The 26,472-nt window shown below is 44.2% G+C and overlaps 1 protein-coding gene across 6 annotated transcripts in view; it reads right to left on the reverse strand.

The window, feature by feature from the left end:
• The window catches only part of adam11 (ADAM metallopeptidase domain 11), a 287,890-nt gene that overhangs the window by 18,122 nt on the left and 243,296 nt on the right, over positions 1 to 26,472 (reverse strand). For all 6 annotated transcript variants that reach the window (XM_063037211.1, XM_063037208.1, XM_063037207.1 and 3 more), the window contains exons 20-24: positions 20,066 to 20,129; positions 18,721 to 18,820; positions 13,995 to 14,114; positions 10,700 to 10,868; positions 105 to 219 (exon numbers count right to left, since the gene is read on the reverse strand). In XM_063037211.1, the coding sequence (XP_062893281.1) occupies positions 105 to 219; positions 10,700 to 10,868; positions 13,995 to 14,114; positions 18,721 to 18,820; positions 20,066 to 20,129 (568 nt within the window). The remainder of the gene's footprint in view (positions 1 to 104; positions 220 to 10,699; positions 10,869 to 13,994; positions 14,115 to 18,720; positions 18,821 to 20,065; positions 20,130 to 26,472) is intronic.

Here is a 26,472-nt window from a genome sequence, read left to right on the forward strand (position 1 = left end):
TAAGAAGGGGGTATTCATGATTTGCACAATTAAATCTAACTAGTTATTGTGTGATATTTTTATTAAGCAGGCAGATTTTACAAAATATTGTATTGCATACAGACCCTTATACTGTCCTGTGTCCTCTGCTGGAGATGGTTCTGTATATGGATCAAAAACACTGCAGTCTTTCCCTGTCCAGTCACGGACACATATACATTTTGCCTCATTACTGCACACCTGCAAGAAGAATACAAATATTCAGCAAAATGATACGACCATTTACTTCATTGAACAATTCTCTAATCTAGTACAGATGAAAACAGTAAGCGACTCAACATGTTTGTTGACAACTTCGGCTCCTACTTCAGCCCCAACAGCCTCCGGATTGGACCACTGACTTGGCCACCAGGTGGCTGAGAACTTTCTCACTGTCACTGGATCCTACTGCTCCTCTACTTACACCACTACTACTATGACTCACCCGCCCACCCCAGACTTTTAACTTCCCCTCAATCCCTCATTCCCTTTTCATTCCTCTTAGCTCCCATCTTCATCCCACCCCATAAAAGACTCTGTAGTTAATGAATGGAAATTTGATAAAGGTTCAATAAATAAGACCATAAGATAGAGGAGCAGAATTAGGCCATTCAGCCCATCGAGTCTGCTCTGCCATTTCATCATGGCTGATCCAATATTCCTCTCAGCCCCAGTCTCCTGCCTTCTCCCCATATCTCTTCATTTTCTGACCAATCAAGAATCTATCAACCTGTCTTAAATATACTTAAAGAGTTGGCCTTCACAGCTGCCTGTGGCAACGAATTCCACAGGTTCACCATCTCTGGCTAAAGAAATTCCTCCTCATCTTCATTCTAAGACGATGCCCCTCTATTCTGAGGCTGTGTCCTCTGGTCTTAGACTCTCCCACCATAGGAAACATCCTCTCCACATCCACTGTATTGAGGCCTTTCACCATTCAAGCAACACACATCAAAGTTGCTGGTGAACGCAGCAGGCCAGGCAGCATCTCTGGGAAGAGGTACAGTTGACGTTTCTCTTACTAGCTCTTCTTTCAGTTAGTCCTGACGAAGGGTCTCGGCCCGAAACGTCGACTGTACCTCTTCCTAGAGATGCTGCCTGGCCTGCTGCGTTCACCAGCAACTTTGATGTGTGTTGCTTGAATTTCCAGCATCTGTAGAATTCCTCGTGTTTGCCTTTCACCATTCGACAGGTTTCAATGAGGTCATCACTCACTCTTCTGAATTCTAGTGAATACAGGCCCAGAGTCATCAAAGGCTCTTCATATGACAAACCATTCAAACCTGGAATCATTTCTGTGAACCTCCTTTGAACCCTCTCCAGTTTCAGCACATCCTTTCTAAGATAAGGGGCCCAAACCTGCTCACAATACTCCAGCGAAGCCTCACCAGTGCTTCATAAAATCTCAACAACACATCCTTGCTTTTATATTCTAGTCCTCTTGAAATGAATGCTAACATCTGTTACGTACCCTGTAACTGGGTTGCCAAACCAGCAGAAATGGATCACTCAGTTGGAGTCTGGATTACTAGAACTAAGAAAGTTTTATTAAAGAAACAAGCAACACAGTAATCGAAAAGATAATAAATGCAACAGTTCAGCGATGATAAACACACATGTGCACAGAATTAAGATAACAGCATCAATCAAGCTCTATCGTTGTCTAGGGGTAAATGACCAAATTTCAAAGTGACTCAAAGTTCAGTCCAGTTTAGTAGTTCAGTTCGCAGTAATCGTTGCCATGGTGATGGACAACGTGGGGGGGAGAGAGAGAGAGGGAACAGGAACAACTGATCATTCAGACACGGCTTCACTCACAGACCGGCGATATAGCTCACAAGCAGCTTTTGGGCAGGTCCTTGGTGATGTCACCTGAGGTCACCGACTGTGACCCCTCCTCCAGATGCGGTCGATCCTCTGCAGTGAACCCGGCACCCAGGCAAGGGCGGACACACACCGGGTTCCCGCTGATCGTACCTTTCCACCCTGGCCGTTGTCTGATACTTCCCACCGACTCGTGAGAGGCGTACCGCTTCCAGGGTCTCGTTACCTCGGGTGGCGTGTGTGTCCTGCCTTAGCGAACCTGTCCCTTTTTATCCCCCTGCCGGGGTATCGCCTGTCCATCACTTCAAACAGTTCAGGGTTCAAAGGGGGAGCCACTCCAGACAGCTCTCTCTCCCGTCCCTTCATTACACATCTCCAGACGCTGCTCCATTGTTCCTTATCTCTCCTTCCCCTGAGGGCAGGTGGCAGACCACTTGCTGATGTCACTGATGCTAACCCAGGCCAGCAAACATCTTAATTTTATGTGTATTCTCGTCACACATCACATTTGCCTTCCTCACCACAGACTCAGCCTGCAAATTAACCCTCTGGGAATCCTGCACAAAGACTCCCAAGTCCCTTTGCAGCTCAGATTTTTATATTTTCTCTCCATTTAGAAAATATTCAACCCTTTCATTTCTTCTACCAAAATGTATGACCATACAGTTCCTGACACCGTATTCCATCTGCCATTTCTTTGTCCATTCTGCTGCTGCTAAGTTAACAAATTTCATGCCACATGCCCGTGATAATAAACCTGATTCCAATTCTGATTCTCCTAATCTGTCTGTCCTTCTGCAGCCTCTCTACTTCCTCAAAGAAACCTGCCCCTCCACCTATCTTCATATCGACTGAAAACTTGGTAACAAAGCCATCAATTCCATCATCCAAATTATTAACATATAACGTAAAAAGAATCATCCCAACACAGACCCGTGTGGAACACCACTAGTCACCAACAGCCAATCAAAAAAGGCTCCCTTTATTCCCACTCTTTGCCTCCTGCCAATCAGTCAATGTTCTATCCATGCTAGTATCTTCCCTGTAGTACCATGGGCTCATAGCTTGTTAAGCAGCCTCATGTGTGGCACCTTGTCAAAGGCCTTTTGAAAATCCAAATATACACCATCAACCAATTTTCCTTTGTCTTTCCTGTTTGTTATTTCTTCAAAGAACTCCAACCGATTTGTCAGGCAAGATTTTCCCATGAGGAAACCATGCCAACTATGGCACATTTTATCATGTGCCTCCAAGTATCCTGAGACCACATCCTTAACAATCGACTGCAACATCTTCCCAACCACTTACGTCGGACTAACAGGCCTATAATTTCGTTTCTTCTGCCTCTTTCACTTCTTGAAGAGTGGAACGACATTTGCAATTTTCCAGTCTTCCAGAACCATTCCAGAATCTAGTTATTATTGAAAGATCATAACTAATGTCTCCACAATCTCTTCAGCCTCCATTACTACCTCTCCAGCATCATTTTCCAGTGGTCCAATATCCACTCTCACCTCTCTTTATGTATGTGAAGAATCTTTTAGTATTCTCTTTAATATTAATGGCAAGCTTACTTACGTATTCCATCTTTATCTTCGTAATTACTTTTTTAGTTGCCTTCTATTGGTATTGGAAAGCTTCCCAATCCTCTAACTTCCCACTAACCTTTGCTCTATTATATATCCTGTATTTGGTTCTACTTCTTTGGGATGTATATATCCTGTGCCTTCTGTGACGACAAACCAAGTTATCAGAAGATTGATGCTGATGAGAGAGATAAGCGAGACAAATGGAGAAACGTTCAAAATGTTAATGAGAGAGGAGAGAGAGATAACGAAAAGAGACACCAGTCCGAGTATTGACAGACCGGTTGCTTTGAACCTGAACTGTTTGAAGTTTGATGGACAGGCGATACCCCAGTGAGGGATAAAAGGAACAGGTTCGCTAAGGCAAGAGACACACCACGAGATCACGAGATAACGAGACCCTGGAAGAGCGGTGTGCCCCTACAAGTCGGTGGGAGTTTGGAGGTCTGATCGCGGGACCGACCATAGACGCACAGGGTGAAAAGGTACGATCGGCGGGAACCTGGTGTGTGTGTCCGCCCTTGTCTGGGTGCCGGGTTCACCACGGAAGAACGGTCGTATCCGGAACGGAGGGGTCACAGTTGGTGACCACAGAGGACATAAATGGGTTCGCCCGAAAGCTAACTACGAAGAACAAAGGTCTGTGTGAATCAGAATTTGCATTCTCTCTCTCTCTCCCCAACGGCACAACAGCAATTACTGCGAACTGTACTAAGCTGAACTGAACTCTGCGTCACTCGAGACTGATCATTTTACCCCTAGACTGCAATAGAGCTTGTTTGATTCCTATTACCCTAGTTCTGTGTACGTGTGTTTTATCATTGCTAACCTGTTGCATTTATATCCTTACGATTAGAGTACTGTGTTACTTATTTCTTTAATAAAACTTTCTTAGTTCTAGTAATCCAGACTCCAACTAAGTGGTCCATTTCTGCTGATTTGGCAACCCAGTTACGGGGTACGTAACATAAGTGGGGATCTCGTCTGCAATTTTGAACGCCAAATTTGGGACTGGGTAAATTGATTGGGTTAAAATTCCTGAAAGAAAGAAAGGGCAAACAGCAGAAATGGAGATTGAGGAATTTCTAAAGGCGCCAACCTTGGAGGCATTAGAGGATGCCAGGAAATCAGAATTGGCAACTGTTGCCAAACGGTTGAATCTTTTTAAGGGGAAGCCGACAATGAGGAGAGCGGAGATGCGCAGAGCTATCATAGAGCATTATGTATCTAAAGGTGTGTTTCCCCAAGGGGAGCTGGAGGTGGTATCTATGAGCAAACCTGGTGGAGAAGCAGTACAGCTGCAGATTGAAAAATTGAGACTCGAGCACGAGTGCCGGGTAAAACAGCTGGAACAAGAAGAGAGGGACAGGCAGTTAGAGCGAGAAGAGCGAATAAAACAGTTAGAGCGAGAAGAGAGAATAAAACAGCTGGACCGAGAAGAGGGACAGGCAATTAGAACGACAAGAGAGAGAGAAACAGAGGGAAAGGGAATTTGAGCTGGAAAAGTTAAAGATGATGCTAGCGCAGGGGCCTATGCCGAACCAAGGTGGAGGGTTCAGGGCGACCCAGGAGGTTAGGCTGGTTCCCCCATTTGAGGAGGCCGATGTTGATCGGTACTTTCTCCATTTTGAAAAAGTTGCTGCAAGTCAGGACTGGCCGAGGGATAAGTGGGCTGTTTTGCTACAGAGCGTACTTAAAGGAAAATCCCAGCATCTTACTCGGCCTTGTCTGCAGAAGATGCCCAGAGGTGTGATGTGGTGAAAGAGGCCATCCTCAGGATTTATGAGTTGGTCCCGGAGGCATACCAGCAGAGGTTCCGGAATGCGAGGAAACAGTGGGGCCACACGTATTTAGAGTTTGCCCGTGAGATGCAGACATATTGTGAGCGTTGGTGCGCCTCGAAGGGGGTAGAGGGGGATTATGACAGACTGCTACAGCTAATACTGATTGAGCAGTTTAAAGGTTGTGTCCCTGAGGGTATGAGACCCTACCTCGATAAGAAAGAGGCAGCCACGTTAGCCGCAACTGCTAAGTTAGTGGATGAGTATGCGTTGACGCATAAAATGAAGTTTGCCCCGAGTAAAGGCTACCAGAAGGGTAGTCAGGACGGCGGGGAGAGTCCGCCAGAAAAGTCAGAAAGTAAGCCGGGGACTAGTGAGAAGGATAAGGTAGACCAGGAGCAGTCTGGTAAGGAGTCTCCTGGGGTCGTCTGTTATAATTGCGGGAAAGTCGGACACTTTGCGTCCAGGTGCTTTGCCCCAAAGAAGGAGACGGGAAAAGGAAAAACGGCGATTTTGACTGGCTGTATCGAGCTGGTAAACGAACCGCTAGGAGGGGACAGGTCTGCCAAAGTTCAGGAAGGGTGCGAGAGGTTTATCTCGGCCGGATTGGTGTCAGTGAAGGAGGGGTTAAAACCAGTTCCAGTGCGGATCTGGAGAGACACGGGAGTCTGTCAGTCACTGATACTGAAGAGTGTATTAGAGTTTAGCTCAGAGACCCAGACTGGGGAGGTCAAGGTCAAAGGTATTGGGGAAGGGACAGAGGCAGTCCCTTTGCACCAGATACACTTACAAAGCAACCTGGTCTCTAGACTAGTCACGATCGGGGTGAGGCCCGAATTACCGATGAAAGGCGTGGAAGTCTTGCTCTGTAATGACCTCGCCGGGGGAATTGTGTTCCCAGCCGTGAGATTGACAGGTCAGCCTGCCAGCATTGAGGCCCCGCCCATGGACTCACAGGTTCATCACGGGACTGCGGTAGTAAATTTAGCTGAGACGTTTCTGCCAGCCTTGTACGAGAAGGGGGTAGAAAGTGAAAAGAAGGAGTGTAGTGAAACAAGAGGTAGTGAGAGAGCTGAGACAGACTTAGCATTAGCCAGGAAGGAATTTGTGCAGACGCAGGAGCGAGACGAGGGGCTGATGGTTTTGGCAGAGACAGCTCTCTCTGACACAGACTTAACAAGGGAACTAGTAGGCTATTGTGTGGAGGAGGAAGTGCTAAGGAAGAAAGGGAGACCAAGTACCGTACCCGCAGATGAGGAATGGGGGGTGGTGCAAAAGAGTTATGGGGATGAGATTTTTAACCTGGCCCACAAGGTACCCCCCGGTGGACATTCTGAGGTGCTGGAGGAAACAGTTGGTGGAATCATGAAAGAGGTTTACCGGCTGCACCGGAGGAAGGATATTATTGATTATGGCTGACGCGAACTGAGGCGGTCACAGGCTTTTGATATGCTAACAAACCTAGTCGGTGTTAGCGCGGAAATCAATGAAGCTAGGGTCCCCCTGATAAGAGAAAAAAACCATTTTGAAAAGATGAGTATGGTATCGACCAGATGGGAGAAGGCTATTGTTTTGGCCAGCTCTGCTGATAAGGTCTCTCCCTTAATCCCCGAACAAAGCGACTCTTTAGGAGAAGTAATTAAATGACTCACACACGTGTGTTTGATTGTCCCGAGGCGATGCAAAGAACTGGGACGTTGGGTGGTGCTTTTTACGCTAGGCCAGCCTAGCGAGCATTATCCCTATAGAATGAGTAATTCAGTGACGAAAGGGCTGACGAACACAGAGGTGTGTATTGGCGACGTAATACGGCTGTCTGAAGCCAGCTTGATAGTGAACCTTGAAAAAAATGAGTTCGGCCACATGAAGGTCACTTACCTGGGAATTGTGGTGACACAGGGGCAGCTGGCAGTGATGCAAGCTAAAGTGCGGGCTATCTCTGACATCCCAACCCCGACAGACAAGAGGGCCCTCAGAAGGCTCTTGGAGATGGTGGGGTACTGTAGGAAGTTTTACAATAACTCTGCGGTTACTACCCCTCCCCCTCCTACTAAGCCCTAGCGAGAGAAAACTAAGTCGGAATGGGACGACCCTTGTTATTGTGGTCCGGGATGAAACCCAATGAGAGGTTACATTGATCGCAATTCATCAGTGTTTTTGGCCACTATGAAGTTTGCTAAGTTGGAGCCTGGTCTAAGGGATTATTAATAACACATATAAAAGGAACAGAAAATGTGATGGCTGACTGTCTGTCAGGTGTCGACAACTTCAAATTCGCTGTATTAGCCAAATAGCTGATAAAGATGTATATTTGTGTGTATCAAATAATGTATTCATGTTTGTAATTTTTACCCCGGTAAAAATCCTTAAAGGTGGGAAGTGTGACAAGAATACACATAAATTAAGATGTTAGCTGGCCTGGGCTGGCACCAGTGGGATCAGCAGTTGGTCTGCCACCTGTCTTCAGGAGAAAGAGAGATAAGGAAAACAATGGAGCAGCATTTGGAGATGTTAATGAAGGGACGGGAGAGTTTAACGGAAGGAGAGCTGTCAAGATCGGCTCCCCCTTTGAACCCTGAACTGTTTGAAGTGATGGACAGGCGATACCCCAGCAGGGGGATTAAAAAAGGGACAGGTTCGCTAAGGCAACACACACACGACACCCCGAGGTAATGAGACCCTGGAAGCGGTGCGTCTCCCACAAGTCGGTGGGAAGTTTTGGAAGGCTGGTCGCGGGGTCAAGCCATAGACGCACAGGGTGGAAAGGCACGATTGGCGGGAACCTGGTGTGTGTCCACCATTGCCTGGGTGCCGGGTTCACCGCAGAGAAGCGATTGTATCTGGAAACGGAGGGGTCACGGTCGGTGACCTCAGATGACATCACAAAGGACTCGCACGAAAGCTGACTGCGAAGGTCTGTGTGGAAGCCGTTTGAATATTCATTCGTTTTGCTCCCTCTCTCCTTCCCCCCACTGTCCATCGCCACGGCAACTGAACTAAATTGAACTGAACGTTGCGTCACTTTGAAACTGGTCATTTACCCCTAGACAACGACAGAGCTTGATTGATCCTGTTATCTTAATTCTGTGTACATGTGTGTTTATCATTGCTGAACTGTTGCATTTATTATCCTTTTGATTAGAGTACTGTGTTGCTTGTTTCTTTAATAAAACTTTCTTAGTTCTAGTAATCCAGACTCCAACTGAGTGATCCATTTCTACTGGTTTGGCAACCCAGTTACGGGGTACGTAACAGTATGGTTTCTGTAAAGGGAAATCTTGCCTGACAAACCTATTAGGGTGGACAAGGGACAGGCAGTGGATGTCATTAACTTGGATTTTCAGAAGGCATTTGATAGGGTGCCTCACATGAGGCTGCTTAACAAAATAAAATCCGATGGTATTACAGGAAAGATACTGGTGGAATGGCTGACAGGCAGGAGGCAGCGAGTGGGAATAAAAGGGGCCATTTCTGGTTGGTGCTAGTGACTAGTGGTGTTCCTCAGGGGTCTGTATTGGGACCGCTGCTTTTCACATTGTTTGTCAAAGATTTAGATCATGGAATTGATGGCAAAGTCTACAGATGATATGAAGATGGGTGGAGGGGTAGGTAGTGCTGTGGAAGCAATGTGATTGCAGCAGGACTTATACAAATTGGAAGGATGGGCAAAAAAGTGGCAGATGGAATACGGTGTTGGGAAATGTATGATAATGCATTTTGGTAAAAGGAACAATAGTGCAGACTATTATCTAAATGGGGAGAACGTTCAAACATTAGAGGTGCAGAGGGACCTGGGAGTCCTCGTGCAAGACTCCCAGAAGGATAATTTACAAGTGGAGTCTGTGGTAAAGAAGGCAAATGCAGTGTAGGCATTCATTTCAAGGAGAATAGAATATAAAACAAGGAGATAATGCTGAGTCTTTATAAGACACTAGTCGGGCCACATTTGGAGTATTGTCAACAGTTTTGAACCCTATATCTCAGAAAGAATATGTTGTCATTGGAGATAGTCCAGAGGAGGTTCACAAGGATGATTCTAGGGATGATGGGGTTAACGTATGAGGAACATTTGGCAGCTCTGGGCCTATACTCACTGGAATTTAGAAGAATGCAGGGGGATCTCATTGAAACCTACTGAATGTTGAAAGGACTAGATTGGGTGGATGTGGAGAGGATGTTTCCTTTGGTGGAGTATCCAGAACTAGAGGCTACATCCTCAAAATTGAGGGGCACCTTTTTAGAACAGAGGTAAGAAGGAACTGTTTTTTAGCCAGAGAGTAGTAAATCTGTGGAATGGTCTGCCACAGACTGTGGTGGAGGCCAAGTCCGTGGGTATACTTGAGGCAGAAGTTGATAGATTCCTGATCGGTCAGGTCATCAAAGGATATGGTGAGAAGGCAGGTGTAGGGGGTTGAGTGAGATCCGGGATCAGCCATGATGGAATGGCAGAGCAAACTGAATGGGCTGAATGGCCTAATTCTGTTCACATATCTGATGGTCTAACTCCAAATAAGCCAGGTTAATGCTCAGAAATGTCTTGTGTGCTGGATCATTTATTTTTATTCATCTCTACTGTGTTTAAATGTTTTAAAATAAATAAATTATACATTCCAAATTAAATTTTCCATTTAAAAAATCACTTGTTTAACAAGGGGAGAAAATTGCCCATCACTTAGTCAGAGTCTTGCTCTGGTTTCATTTGGACATGTTATTTTTTTCCAGATTGCTCGAGCAGTAAGTCATCTTCAGTTGCTTGCAATCACACAGGTGTGTGTTGCACTCTACCTCTGAATTCCAACTTCATTGAAGCTGCTGGATCTGGATATGATATTAACTAGAAGGTTCTTAGGTTGACCAAGCTAGAGCTTTGCTCTTCTTCTCTTGGTCAATTCCAAACATTCATTTTCAATTAGTGGTGTGACATATGGATTTTGCTATTTGAGGCAAGCAAGGGCTGCAGGGGAACAGTTAGTCCGTTTTTGACTTTGATACCTCATCTAAAAGCTGCAATGGTTGATTAATAGTCAATTGACAAAACTGTACTATCAGGTCAGTATCTTCTGACATTGGTGAAGCTGATGTTTGAGCCTGTTTCCATTGGCCACCCTACTTTTTGACCCTACAACTTCAAGTCTAATGTTATTTGGAGGCAGTGCATTGTTCTAATTAAGATTTATAGACTAGGAGATTATGAAAAGTAGCTTCTATACTACAGGGAATTCTAGTTGAGGTGTAGTTGGTGGCAGTGATTCAAAGGAGTGAGATATTCAGTTGTAATCCTCTGACGATTGTGGTGTCAGAAGATGTGATGAAGCCTTTTCTTGCTCATCAATTTTGTACTTTTGTAGTCGGGGTAATGTCAGCACAAAGTCCAATCACACAATTTATGTTGACAATTTGGTCAGTTTTGTGTACTCCTCCTTATTTTATTCTATTGAAATATTCAAATCTCAACATATCAGTGTTCACTATTTTTTGAAATGGACTTACCCCATGGCTGAAACAGATGTCTCCATTTGCACTCTGTGGGCAAGAGCTCAGGTTGAAGGCTTGTATTGGTAGGCATTTGTGGTCAAGACACATCATGTTGGGTCCACAGGAGGTACCATCTTCTACATAAGCAAGACTAGTGCCATCATCCAGTTCAACGTGGCCACCCCTGAGAACCATGTGATAGTACCATCAATGCTCAATTTAATCAACATCAAACTCTCTCTATTCCCTTTGAATGCAGTAAATAAAGATTAGAGATGCAGAAGGTTATCATATTTCCCCTAATCTGACAGGCAAGAGCCATGGGTTCAATGCACCGTTCTAAGGCAAATGTCTAATTTGCAATTCTTGGCAAACACCAGTAAACTAACAGTCTACCCATCTGCAATTCAAGCAAGAATTTCTAGAGACTACTATTCCATTTCAAAGCCATGGTTAATGACACAAATGAAAAAATTGCCTAGGATGACAACATTTAAGGAAAGGCAAGATGTGGCATCAAAGGCAAACTCTTTCTCGTGCATTTGGCAGTTCCTCACTACCCTGATCAATCAATCATAGCTGTTGGAGCAAAAAATAAATAATACTCTGTTAATAGCTTATGAAAACAGCATAATAACCTTAATCTATGGAAACAAAATAAACTTGGTATAAATCTAATGTAAAGCCTTTGCTTACAGCAGTTTTTCTTCTTAAGTATGTTAATTTAATTTTATAAACACACCTTGACCAAGTTGTTAATAGTGATGCATACAATCTGGTTTGTGAAATCTTTATATTTTCTTTATGAATCCAGTACAAAGCATTATGGTATCAAGTATAATTTCATAATGTCTGATCATTTCATAGACAATCAACTATATATTATGAGGTAAGAGCTCATGGTATTACAGTAAAGATACTAGCATGGATAGAAGATTGGCTGACTGGCAGGAGGCAAACAGTGGGATAAAGGGAGTCTTTTCTGATTGGCTGCTGGTGACTAGTGGTGATCCACACAGGGGTCTGTGTTGGGACCACTTCCTTTTACGTTGTATGTGAGTGATTTGATTGATGGTAAACACAAACACAGCCCCTTCCCCCTTCAGTCCTGACGAAGGGTTCCGGTCCGAAACGTCAACTGATCGTTTCCACGGATGCTGCCTGACCTGCTGAGTTCCTCCAGCGTGTTGTGTATGTTGATTTGGTTGATGGAACTGATGACTTTGGGGCCAAGTTTGCAGCCAATATGAAGATAGGTGGAGCTGCAGGTAGCGTTGAGGAAGCAGGGTGCCTGCAGAAGGACTTAGACAGATTGGGAGAATGGGCAAAGAAGTGGCAGGTGGAATATAGTGTAGGAAAGTATATAGTCATGCACTTTGGTAGAAGGAATAAAGTTGTAGACTATTTTCTAAACAGAGAAAAATTAAAAAATCTGAGTTGCAGAGGGACTTGGGAGTCCTTGTGCAGGATTTCCTAAAGGTTAACTTGCAGGTTGAGTCAGTGGTAAAGAAGGCAAATGCAATGTTAGCATTCATTTTGAGAAGACGAGAATATAAAAGCAAGTATGTAATGTTGAGGCTTTATATGGCATTGGTCAGACTGCACTTGGAATCCCAGTGGCCACACATTTTAATTCCACGTCCCATTCCCATTCTGATATGTCTATCCATGGCCTCCTCTTCTGTCAAGATGAAGCCACACTCAGGTTGGAGGAACAACACCTTATATTCCGTCTGGGTAGCCTCCAACCTGATGGCATGAACACTGACTTCTCTAATTTCCATTAATGCCCCTCCTCCCCTTCTTACCCCATCCCTTATTTATTTATTTCCCCCCTTTCTTTCTCTCTCTTTTTTCTCCCTCTGTCCCTCTCACTATATCTTCCTCTGATGCTCCCCTCCCCCTTTCTTTCTCCCTAGGCCTCCCGTCCCATGATCTTCTCCCTTCTCCAGCCTTGTATCCCTTTTGCCAATCACCTGTCCAGCTCTTGGCTCCATCCCTCCTCCTCCTGTCTTCTCCTATCATTTTGGATCTCCCCCTCCCACTTTCAAATCTCTTACTAACTCTTCCTTCAGTTAGTCCTGACAAAGGGTCTCGGCCCGAAACGTCGACTGTACCTCTTCCTATAGATGCTGCCTGGCCTGCTGTGTTCCACCAGCATTTTCTGCGTGTTGTTTGAAATATTGTGAGTAGCTTTGTGTCTCTTATGTAAGAAAAGATGTGCTGGCATTGGAGAGGATCCAGAGGAGGTTCAGGAGAATGATTCAGGGAATGAAGGGGTTACCATATGAAGAGTGATTGATGGCTCTGGGCCTGCATTCACTGGAGTTCAGAAGAGTGAGGGGTATCTCACTGGGGGTGTTGTGGATAGTGTGGAGGGTTGTCAGAGGTTACAGCCAGACACTGATAGGATGCAAAACTGGGCTGAGAAGTGGCACATGGAGTTCAATCCAGATAAGTGTGAGGTGGTTCACTTTGATAGGTCAAATATGATGGCAGAATATAGTATTAATGGTAAGACTCTTGGCAGTGTGGAGGATCAGAGGGATTTTGGGGTCCGAGTCCATAGGATACTCAAAGCTGCTACGCAGGTTGACTCTGTGGTTAAGAAGGCATATGGTGCATTGGCCTTCATCAATTGTGGGATTGAGTTTAAGAGCCGAGAGGTGATGTTGCAGCTATATAGGACCCTGGTCAGGCCCCACTTGGAGTACTGTGCTCAGTTCTGGTCGCCTCATTACAGGAAGGATGTGGAAACCATAGAAAGGGTGTAGAGGAGATTTACAAGGATATTGCCTGGATTGGGGAGCATTACTGACGAGAATAGGTTGAGTGAATTTGGCCTTTTCTCCTTGGAGAGACGGAGGATGAGATGTGACCTGATAGAGGTGTACAAGATAATGAGAGGCATTGATTGTGTGGATAGTCAGAGGCTTTTTCCCAGGGCTGAAATGGCTAGCAAAGACAGCATAGTTTTAAGGTGCTTAGAAGTAGGTACAGAGGAGATGTCAGAGGTAAGTTTTTTTTTAAACGCAGAGTGGTGAGTGCGTGGAATGGGCTGCTGGTGGCGGTGGTGGAGGCGGAAATGATAGGACCTTTTAAGAGATTCCTGGATAGGTACATGGAGCCTAGAAAAATAGAGGGCTATGGGTAAGCCTAGGTAGCTAAGGACATGTTAGGCACAGCAACGTGGGCCGAAGGGCCTGTACTGTGCTGTAGCTTTTCTATGTTTCTATCCTCAGAACAGAAGTTCAGCATTGTCATTGGTTGGCTACATTAGCTTCTTAAGTCAATTCAGTTGCATTGTTACCTGCAATCCATGTATTTGTCTTGATGGTATAAGGTCACACTAGTAATGTCCCCTTTGAGAATTCCACGTCTTGGAGGCTGAGTGATATTGGAACAGAAAAGATAACCACAAAGAACATCCCTATAGAAAACAAAGAATTCAGTTACTAACCACTGAAAAAATTCCTAATTAGGATTCAAAAATTATGATTCAGGATCACAGGAAATTCTGCAGATGCTGTAAATCTTGAACAACACATGCAAAGTGCAGGATGAAGGGTCTCGACAAAATGACCCTCTTTCATGTTATCTCCTTGCCTGCCCATTGCTTCCCTCTGGTGCTCCCCCCCACCTTTTTTTCCTTTCTTCCATGGCCTTCTGTCTCTTTCACCAATCAACTTCCTAGCTCTTTGCTTCATCCCTCCCCCTCCAAGTTTCACCTATCGCCTAGCATTTTTCTCTTCCCTCCCCCCACCTTCCAAATCTACTCCTCAGCTTTTTCCTTCTCCAGTCCTGCCGAAGGGTCTCAGACTGACATGTCGACTGTACTTTTTCCATAGGTGCTGCCTGGCCTGCTGAGTTCCTCCAGCACTTTATGTGTGTTGCTCGTATTTCCAGCATCTGCAGATTTTCGCTTGTTTGTAGTTGAGATTCCTATATAGAAAGTTCTCACATGAGGCCTGGGCACCAAATGCTGTATTCTGCCACCCCAATTGTTTCTTTTGTTTTGTCTTCTATTGTTCCCTTCTCTACTGGAAGCATTGACAGTTGTTGAACTCCAACACTTGGTTTAAGTAGAGACAAGCACACAAATGTGTTACTTGCTATTTGAAAAGGACTGTATCTACCCTTTAAATTCTGGGGCAAATATATGTGCATGGACCCATAACCTCTTGCCATACAAACCTCAAAAGATTATGAGTGTCCAGGAAGTTAAGGTAAAGAATTATGCTACAGAATTCAGACTGGCAGAATCCAGTGGTCAATTTATGCCTCTACACCTTAAACATTTTGCACAAATAATGACTCATTCTGAACCTTCCTCCATTGACTCAAGATATTTTATTATGCATGAGCATAAAAGCATCGTCTTGAATTTTAAGCAACACAAAGCACTAGGGGAACTCAGCAGGTCAGGCAGCATCAATGGGGTAAACAGTTAACAGTTTGGCAACACACACAGACAAAATGCTGGAGAAAATCACCAGGCCAGTCAGAACATAGAGATTTACAGCACATTACAGGCCCTTCAGCCCACAATGTTGTTCCGATCATATAAACTACTCTAGAGACTGCCTAGAATATCCCTAGCGCATAGCCCTCTATTTTTCTAAGCTCTATGTACCTATCGAAGAGGCCCTTAAAAGACCCTATTGTATCTGCTTCCGCCGCCGCCAGCAGTTCATTCCATGCACCCACCACTCTCTGTGTGGAAAACGTGACCCTGATGTCCCCTCCATTCCTGTTTCCAAGCACTTTAAAACTATGCCCCCTCACGTTAGCCATTTCTGGCCACATCTGCGCCAGGTGTGTGGAGCTGCAGCTCCTTAGGGACCTCGTTGGAGAACTGGAGCTGCAGCTCGATGACCTTCATCTGGTCAGGGAAAGTGAGGAGATGATAGAGAGAAACTACAGACAAGTAGTTACACCGGGGCTTTGGGAGACAGATAAGTGGGTAACAGTCAGGAGAGGGAAGGGCAGGAGTCAGATACTAGAGAGTACCCATGTGGCTGTCCCCCTTAACAATAGGTACTCCTGTTTGAGTACTGTTGGGGGCGACAACCTACCTGGGGGAAGCAACAGTGGCCGTGCCTCTGGCACAGAGTCTGGCCCTGTGGCTCAGAAGGGTAGGGAAAGGAAGAGGAAGGCAGCAGTGATAGGGGATTCTATATTAAGGGGTCAGACAGGCAATTCTGTAACTGAAAGAAGAGATAGTAAGAGATTTGAAAGTGGGAGGGGGAGATCCGAAATGATAGAAGAAGACAGGAGGGGGAGGGATGGAGCTAAGAGCTGGAAAGTTGTCTTCTCCTATCATTTCGGATCTCCCCCTCCCCCTCTCAAATATCTTACTATCTCTTCTTTCAGTTAGTCCTGACGAAGGGTCTTGGCCCGAAACGCCGACTGTACCTCTTCCTATAGATGCTGCCTGGCCTGTTGCGTTCACCAGCATTTTTTGTGTGTGTTGCTTGAATTTCCAGCATCTGCAGATTTCCTCGTGTTTACGGTTGTGTCATCGTGCCTTTGGAATACTTCTTCCTCTTTGGGATGTATATATCCTGTGCCTTCCGAATTGCTTCCAGAAATTCCATCCATTGCTGCTCTGCCATCATCCCTGCCAGTGTTCTTTTCCAATCAATTTTGGCCAACTCCTCTCTCATGCCTCTGTAATTCCCTTTACTCCACTGATATATCTGACTTTAGCTTCTCCTCCTCAAATTTCAGGGTGAATTCAATCATATGATGATAACTTTCCCCTAAGGGTTCTTTTACCTTAAACTCTCTAATCAATTCCAATTCATTGAACAATACTCAATGCAGAATAGTTGATCCCCTGTTGGGCTCAACCACGAGCTGCTCTACAAAGCCATCTTGTATACATTCTAGAAATTCTTGGAATCCAGCACCAACCTGATTTTCCCAATCTCCCTGTATATTGAAATCCCCCATGACTATTGTAACATTGCCCTTTTGGCATGCATTTTCTATTTCCCATTATAATTTGTAGACCACATCCTCACTACTTCTTAGGATTCTCTCATCAGGGTCTTTTTACCCTTGCAGTTCCTTAGTTTTACCCATAATGATTCAACACCTTCCAACCCTATGTAACCTCTTTTTATTGATTTGATTTCAACTTTTACAACAGAGCAAAACCACCCCCTCTGCCTACCTGCCTGTACTTACGATACAATGTGTATCCTTGGATGTTAAATTCCCAGCTATAATCCTCTTTCAGCCATGATTCAGTGATGCCTGCAACATCACACCTGCCAATCTGCAACTGTGCTACAAGTTCATCTACCTTATTCCATATACCGTGTGCATTCAAATATAATACCTCTAGTCCTGTATTCACCCTTTTCGATATTGTCTGTCTTTTACATCGCAGCTCATCCTGTTGACTGCAATTTTGTCCTGTCATCAGCCTCTCCTTGCTAGGAGTCTCATTACAGATTGCCTTTGTTTGTAAACTAACTGCCTTGTCCTCAGCACTATCACAATGCTTCCCATCCCCCTGCCAAATTATTTAAAAGCCTCCATAACAACTCCAGCAAACCTGCCTGCAAGGATATTGGACTCCCTTGGGTTTATATGCAACTCCCTTGTGTACAGGTCGCATGTTCCCCAGAAGCGAACCCAGTAACTCATAAATCCGAATCCCTACCTCCTGCACCAGTTCCTGAGCCATGCATTCATCTGCTAAATCATCCTATTCTTATCCTCTCTGGAACATGGCCCAAGCAGAAATCCAGAGATTACTCTCCTGGAGGTCCTGTTTTACAGCTTCCTACCTAGCTTCCTAAAATGTCTCTTCAGGACCTCCTCACCTTGTCTACCAATGTTATTGGTACCAATATGCACCAAGACTTCTTGCTGCTCACCCTTGCCGCTGAGAATGTCATGGACATGATCCGAGACGTCCCTGATCTTGGCACCAGTGAGGCAAATTATTGTATGGGTGTCTCTATCAGACCAACAGACCCTTGTCTCTGTTCCTTTAATGATGGAATCTCCTATCAACACTGCAGTTCTCTTCACCCCTCTGCTCTTCTGAGCCACAGCACCAGATACCCGGTCACTGTGGCTCCCCCTGGTAGGTCGACCCTCTCAACAGTATCTAAAGTTGTGTACTTATTATTGAGGGGAACGGCCACAGGAGTGCTCTGCACTGGCTGTGCATTTCCCTTCCTTCCCCTGACAGTCACCTAGTTACTTGTCTCCTGAAACCTAGCGGTGACTACTCCCTTATCACCTCCTTATTCTCCCACGAGACAAAGGTCATCAAGCTGCAGCTCCAGATGCGTTTATCTGGGAGACTCGCACACACAGTACAAAATACTGCCCCGAAGCCATTCTCACTACACTATCATTCCCTAACAGATGATGAATGAAGAAATAAGAACAAAAAGAGGAACTCACCACTCCCAAGCCTGATGCGCCAAAGCCACTCTAAACATTAGCATACTCAAAAGAATGGCCGCTCCACTTGCACCTGCATTACTTTTATTCCCCCTTCCTAATGAATCCTTCTCTGTTAATTGGTTGCCCACAGATCTCAGAGAAACTGACCACTATTCTGTGCAACTATTTTTCATCTAGTATAGCACAATGAGCCAAATCGTCTCCATGTCCTAAATTTTCTTTAATTCTTGATTCACATGGAAAGTTCAAAAGATATGGGTGAGAGCTAATGGGGTTAGGACCAGCCAGGGCTCTTTTGGATGTTGGCAAAGGCTTGGTGAGAACACTTTAGAAAAGTCACATGATAAGGTCTCTTTATATTAGCTCAGCTGGGACCTAGAGGGCAGCTCTGTTGAGTGCAATGGGATGGAGTTAACAAAAGGCTTTAAGAATGGTAAGGCACAGTGGAACAGCACACTCACTTGGGACTATTACGCTCCTTTGTCGTGGATACAAATACAAGTCTAATAAATGAGAAAGAAAAAAAAACCCAGGAGAAACAACAATGGAGCTTATGCAAAACGTTGCTATATTTCAATGTTGTTAGTTAAATGGTAGCTACTTACTGCTTGCTGCACTGAAGCCAGTTCTGTCCATCTTTACCACAGTTTCCCTTTTCAGTTCCATCAACATTTAACTTTTCATAACATATCCGATCTGTGGAACCTTAAACAAAGTCAAACCATTTACAGCCTTCTAGTTTTTCACAACATCAAATTAATCCTCAAGTCTGTTGGGCTCATGCATTTACATGAACTATGACTAACAACAGGACCTATTCTAGTAGCAGGCCAGGGAACAGGTAGAGGAAAAAGTAGTAGTTTAAATAAGTTCTTGTCTTTTAAGTAGCTCTCTTATGACACTGATCACACATCCAAAATGCATTGACTTTGGTAGTGAACTGCTGGTAAGGTATTCTCTGCAGATCAATTCATCACTGAGTTCCGGCCTACACATCGCAATGCAGTTATCAGAGACAAGTTAGAGGTCAGATCTTGATGCATCTGACCTCCTGATCTGCCAACAGACTCACCACCAAGTTCAGGGCAGGGATCATGAGATGTCAGATTCTTATGCAATCCTGTTTATTTGTCTCAAATTAACAACAAAAAAAAGCCAAATATCTATTTTTGTGTTATTTTACTTGACATTAATGTTTTCATTAGGTCATCATTATGTTTTGAGTTAATTAACACTTATTAAAATAATGCTGATTTTTTAATTTATTTGACTTTTTTTTTAACACATGTCTCCAATCTTCAGTAACTTGAGCTGTCAATAGACCTTCAGAACGGCAGGAATTAGGGCTTCAGAACCTACATTTATTTTCTGCACCTTGCCACAGATCCAGTCAAGCTGTGAGCCCTCGCTATCATAGATGTCCAGTGATGAAGAGCAATATATCCACGATAGCGAGGGCTCACAGATTGACTGAATCTGTGACCGGGTGCAGAAAATAAATGCAGCTGTGCAGGCTGGATTATCCGTAGTGGTGAAGGATACTCAGGACCATCACATGGGAAAATGTTGACAGTTCTGTGTGGTACTATTGGCATTTCCCTGCAGAATCCAGGCAGAGGAAACAAGAATTTCTTGACTAGTTAATATACAGACATTTACTACTTCTTCTACATCGATATACATTCAATGTTGCATCGTTGACAATCATTGCTCAATACAACTCAAACACTCTAAATAATAAAAATGAAGAAAAGGTTCAAGCATTAATTTTTAAGTATTCATTTTTAATGTTAATTTACATGATTAACTCCACATTGGAAAATAATTGATAATTTTCTGATATGTTCATTAGTATATTACATTCAACATGTATACTTTTTCAATATAAAACGATGATCCATTTAGGAACTGGTGGAATCCTTCCCTTGAGTCAATTGGGTGCATACTTACCACGACCCCAGATGAAATCGCACTGCCTGTCCCTGGTATGGCATTTGCCACCATAACAACGGCCCTGAGAAACAAAAGTTAAGAAGCTCTAATGCAGTGCAGTAAAGCGACAACGTTAGGATGATTAAGGACAGTGCTAAACACAAAGCAAACTCAGGCAACTTTCCTTCTTCGCAAGGTGCATCTGTTTTAATGTTAACCACAAAAGTACCAGTGAGCAATCCCATATGGCATTCAGATCAGTCTGGCTCTGTAAAGTCAGTGCCAAATGGATGCAACCCAGTAACCTGATCTTTTTTTCTGCATTGGGTGTTTTCTAGTTGGCACCCGGAAGCTGAAGAAGCCCAAATTTCAATCAATGCATGTATGACAAGACAATCAAAATAAGTGAACATCACAAGACTGTTTGGATCAAAATGTACTAGAATGCATTTTTGGAATTGGAATTTGTTTATTATTGATACAGGTACCAAGACACAGTGAAAAGCTTATCTTGCATATTATTCATACAGATCAAGTTGTTACACAGTGCATTTAGGTAAGACAAGGTTAAAAAAAATACCAATGTAGAATAACAGTGCAGGTAGACAATATGGTGCAAGATCATAATGAGGTAGATTGTGAGGTCAAGAATCCAACTGGGGGCTTCAATCAGGTCCACTGCCTGAGGATAAAAGGAAGCAGCAGGTCACGGCAGCGTAATAGGGCTTTGACCAGCAACCAGTCAGCATTTGGGATTGATTAGTAAGAGCAAATTAAAGGAAGGCAAGTGCAACCTTCATCATTGCAGTGGCCGTCATCCGAGTGTACATAGCTAGAGTGGTTATCTTATAGCTTTAGTTCTTTGAGGCTTCGCTCAGAGAAAGCAAAGGAAAGAAAAGCTCAAGTTTTTTTTCCATTTCTTCTTTATATCTGCTCAGCTAGGACAGGAGAGATGACAGGCAGGATAGTGAAATACTCCTCTTGTGGGATGTGGGAAGACATCTACAACCACAAGAAATGAATCCAGCAGCAGCTTCTAACAAACCACGTTAAGGAGCTGGAGCTGGAAATGGATGAACTCTGGATCATTCGGGAGGCTGAGGGGGTGATAGATAGGAGATATAGAGAGGTAGTTACACCCGAGGTGCTGGATACAGGAAACTGGATGACAAGTTGAGAAGCGGAAAGGGGTTAAGGAACCAGCGCAGAGTATTCCTGTGGCCACCTCCCTCAACAACAGGTAAATCACTTGGGTACTGTCTGGGGGGTGGAGAGGGTTGACCTAACAGAGGAGAGTCACAGTGGTTGGGTCTCTGGTGCTGAGTCTGCCTCTGTGACTCAGAAGGGAAGGGGAGAAGAGGCACACTGTGGTGACAGGAGATTTGATAGGTAGGAGAACAGATAGGAGGTACTGTGGGGAGAATGAGATTCCCGGATGATATGTTGCCTCCAGGGTGCCAGGGCCCGAGTCATCTCGGATCGAGTCCTCAGCATTCTCAAGTGGGAGGGTGAACAGACAGAAGTCATGGTCCATGTAGGTACCAATGACATGGATAGGACGAGCGACAAGGTTCTGCATAAGGAGTTCACGGAATTAGGTGTTAAGTTAAAGGGCAGGACCCCCAGGGTTGTGATCTCAGGATTGCTACCTATGCCACATACTAGTGAGATTTTACTAGTAGAACTAGGAAGGTTACAGAGTTTAATACACGGCTAAGGAATTGGTGTAGGAGGAAATGCATAAGATCTTTGGATTATTGGGCTCTCTTCCAGGGAAGGTGGGGCCTGTACAGAAGGGACGGTTTGCACCTGAAAAGGAAGGAGACTAATATCCTAGCGGGAAGGTTTGTTAATGCTGCACAGTGGGGTTTAAACTAGAGTTGCAGAGGGTTGGGAACCAGAGTGCTAGGACAGTTCCTGAGCTCCCTGTATTTCAATGCAAGAAGTATTGTAGGAAAGTGGAATGATAGTGCTGAAGATGAGGTAACTGGCTTACAACCAGGCAATGTGCAGTGAGGACAGCATGTTGACAGGGCAAAATTGCAGTCAACAGGATGAGTTGCAACATACAAAGCATACAAAATTGAAAAGGCTGAATACAGGACTAAAGGTAAAGGTATTGTCACAAACAAGAGAAAATCTGCAGATGCTGGAAGTCCAAGCAACACACTCAAAATTTTTCATTCAGGCCCACAAACAGTCCTTCCAGGTAAGGCAACACTTCACCTGTGAGTTTGTTGGGGTCATCTACCGTATCTAGTACTCCAGTATATTGGTGAATCTTGATGTAGATTAAGAGACCAATTCACCAAGTACCTACTCCCCATTCCTCAGAAAAATTGGGATCTCCCAGTGGCCACCCATTTTAATTCCACTTCCCATTCCCATTCCAACATGTCAGTCCATGGCCTCCACTTCTGCCATGATGAGGCCACTGGAGGATCAGCTATTCTGGATTGGGTGCTGTGCAATGAACCAGAATTGGTTAGAGGGCTGGAGGTAAAAGGGGAAAGTGATCATAATATGATGAAATTCACCCTGAAATTTGAGGAGAAGCTAAAGTCAGACGTATCAGTATTACAGTGGAGTAAAGAGAATTACAGAGGCATGAGAGAGGAGTTGGCCAGAATTGATTGGAAAAGAACACTGGCGGGGATGATGGGAGAGCAACAATGGCTGGAATTTCTGGAAGCAATATGGAAGGCACAGGATATATACATCCCAAAGAGGAAGACATATTCTAAAGGAAAGATGACACAACCGTGGCTAACAAGAGAAGTGAAAGCCAACATAAAAGCCAAAGAGAGGGCATATAATTGTGCAGAAATTAGTGAGAAGTTAGAGGATTGAGAAGCTTTTGAAAACCAAAGGAAGGCAACTTAAAAGTCATTAAGGAGGAAAAGATGGAATACAAAAGTATGCTAGCCAATTATTATTAAAGAGGATACCAAAGCTTTCTTCAGAGAGATAAAAGTGTAAAAGAGAGATGAGAATGGATGTCAGACCACTGGAAAGTGATGCTGGAGAGGTAGTAATGGGGTCAAGTAAATGGTGGACGAACTGATTAAGTATTTTGCATCAGTCTTGACTGTGGAAGACACTAGCAATATGGTGGAAGTTCCAGGTGTCAGGGGGTAATGAAGTGTGTGAAGTTACATAACTAGAGAGGAGGTTCTTGGGAAACTGAAAGGTCTGAAAGTGGATAAGTCACTTGGACCAGATGGTACAGGACATAGAATATAAAGATTTACAGCACATTACAGGCCCTTCAGCCCACAATGTTGTGCCGACCATGTAACCTACTATAGAGACTGCCTAGAATTTCCCTCATGCATAGCCCTCTATTTTTCTAAGCTCCATTTACCTAAGTAGCTCTTAAAAGACCCTATTGTATCCGCTTCCACCACCGCTGCCGACAGTACATTCCACACACCCACCACTCCGTGTGAAGAACTTACCCCTGACATCCCCTCGGTACCTATTTCCAAGCACCTTAAAACTGTGCCCCCTCCTGTTAGCCATTTCAGCCCTGGGAAAAAGCTTCTGACTCCACACAATCAATGCCCCTCATCATCTTATACATCTCTATCAGGTCACCTCTCATCCTCTGTCGCTCCAAGGAGAAAAGGCCAAGTTCACTCAACCTATTCCCATAAGGCATGCTCCCCAATCCAGGCAACATCCTTATAAATCTTCTCTGCACACTCTTTATAGTATCCACATCCTTCCTGTAGTGAGATGACCAGAACTGAACACAGTACTCCAAGTGGGATCTGACCAAGGTCTTATATAGCTGTAACATTACCTCACAGCTCTTGACCTCAGTTCCACAGTTGATGAATGCCAACACACCATACGCCTTCTTAACAACACTGTCAACCTACGTAGCAGCTTTGAGTGTCCTATCGACATGGATCCCAGGTTCTCTCAGATCCTCCACACTGCTAAGAGTCTTACCATTAATATTATATTCTGTCTTCAAATTGGACCTAACAAAATGAACCGCTTCACACTTACCTGGGTTGAAGTCCATCTGCCACTTCTCAGCCTAGTTCTGCATCCTATCGATGTCCTGCTGTAACCTCTGACAACTCTTCAGACTATCCACAACACCCCCAATCTTTGTGTCATCAGCAAATTTACTAACCCATCCCTCCACTTCCTCATTTATAAAAATCACAAAGAGGATGGGTCTCAGAACAGATCCTTGAAGAACACCACTGGTCACTGACCTCCATGCAGTATATACTCCAGATTTCTGTAAGACGTGGCTGAAGAGATTTTGGAAGCATTAGTAATGATCTTTGAAGAATTACTAGATCCTGAAATGGTTTTGGAAGACTGGAAAATTGCAAATGTCACTTCACTCTTCAAGAAAGGAGAGAGGCAGAAGAAGGGAAACTATAGGCCAGTTAGTCTGCTCTCAGTGGTTGGGAAGATGTTGGAGTCGATTATTAAGGATGAGATATCAGGGTACTTGTAGGCACATGATGAAATAGGCCATAGTCAGCATAGTTTCCCCAAGGGAAAATCTTGCCTGAAAAATCTGTTGGAATTCTTTGAAAAAGTAGCAAGCAGGATAGACAATGGAGAATTGGTTGATGTTGTGTACTTGGATTGTCATAAGGCCTTTGACAAGTTGCCACACTATTTAAAAAGCTACGAACCCATGGTATTACAGGAAAGATTCTAGCATGGATAAAGCAGTGGTTGACTGGCAGGAGGCAAAGAGTGGGAATAAAGGGAACCTTTTCTTGTTGGCTGTGGTTGACTAGTGGTGTTCCACAGGGGTCTGTTTTGGGATTGATTCTTTTTAGATTATATGTCAATGATTCTGATGATGAAATTGATGGCTTTGTTGCAGTTTGTAGATGGTATATAGATTGGTGGAGGGGCAAGTAGTTTTCAGGAAATAGAGAGGCTACTGAAGGACTTAGACAGATTAGGAGAATGGGCAAAGAAATGGCAAATGGAATACAGTATCGGGAAGTGTATGGTCATGCACTTTGGTAGGAGAAATGAAAGGGTTGACTGTTTTCTAAATAGAAACATAGAAACATAGAAACCTACAGCACAATACAGGCCCTTCGGCTCACAAAGCTGTGCCGAACATCTCATAGAAGAAACACAGAAAACCTACAGCACAATACAGGCCCTTTGGCCCACAAAGCTGTGCCGAACATGTCCCTAGTTTAGAACTACCTAGGCTTTACCTATAGCCCTCTATTTTTCTAAGCTCCATGTAGCCATCCAGGAGTCTCTTAAAAGACCCTATCGTTTCCACCTCCACCACCACCACCACCGCTGGCAGCCCATTCCATGCACTCACCACTCTCTGCGTAAAAAAAACTTACTCCTGACATCTCCTCTGTACCTACTTCCAAGCACCTTAAAACTATGCCCTCTCATACTAGCCATTTCAGCCCTGGGAAAAAGCCTCTGACTATCCACACAATCAATGCCTCTCATCATCTTGTATACCTCTATCAGGTCACCTCTCATCCTCCGTCGCTCCAAGGAAAAAAGGCCGAGTTCACAAGGATGATTCCAGGAATGAAAGGATTTTCATATGAAGAACGTTTGAGGGCCCTCGGCCTGTACTTGTAAGGATGAGGGGGGATCTCATTGAAATCTTTTGAATGTTGAAAGGCCTAGACAAAGTGGATGTGGAAAGTATGTTTCCCATGGTGGGGGAGTTGAGGACAAGAGGGCACAGCTTCAGGATAGAGGGGTGTCCTTTGAAATCAGAGATGTGGAGAAATTCCTTTGGCCAGAGGGTGGTGAATTTGTGGAATTTGTTGCCACATGCAGCTGTGGAGGCCAGGTTGTTGGGTGTATTTCAGGCTGAACTTGATAGGTTCTTGATTGGACATGGCATCAAAGGTTACGGGGAGAAGGCTGGGAAGTGGGGTTGAGGAGGGAAAATAATGGATCAGCCATGATTGAATAGCAGAGCAGACTAGATGGGCCAGATGCTTTTGGTCTCATGGTCTATAGAGGGTCGATTGGTTTCCATGATGTGCTGAGCTGTGTCCACAACTCCCTGCAGTTAGTCTTGACAGAGGATCCAAAACTCATAATTGAGGGCACTACTTCACACCGAAGCAGTATGTGCAATTAAAAGATACTACATTTCCTAAAAGTCAGTGTTGACTCATTTAAAATAATGTGTGATAGTCCTGGATGAAGTAATATTAGACACATTATGCACGTGATGAGTATTATCTTACTGTTGAGGTCAAAGGGTCTTTGGGGCTTAACACTTGTTATGTATTTCTACTGTCTTTACTGTGTATCTATACACAGCTATGCAGCTTCTCATAAATCACCCAAGATAGAAGCTTTCTTCAGAGTTTTTAATGAGATCTCTTTACTTGTGAAACTGCAGAGAATTAAGTAAAACACATATTAAATTCAATGGTGAC

This window comes from Mobula hypostoma, chromosome X1 (genome assembly GCF_963921235.1).
Source record: "Mobula hypostoma chromosome X1, sMobHyp1.1, whole genome shotgun sequence".
NCBI classification, from domain to species: Eukaryota; Metazoa; Chordata; class Chondrichthyes; order Myliobatiformes; family Myliobatidae; genus Mobula; species Mobula hypostoma.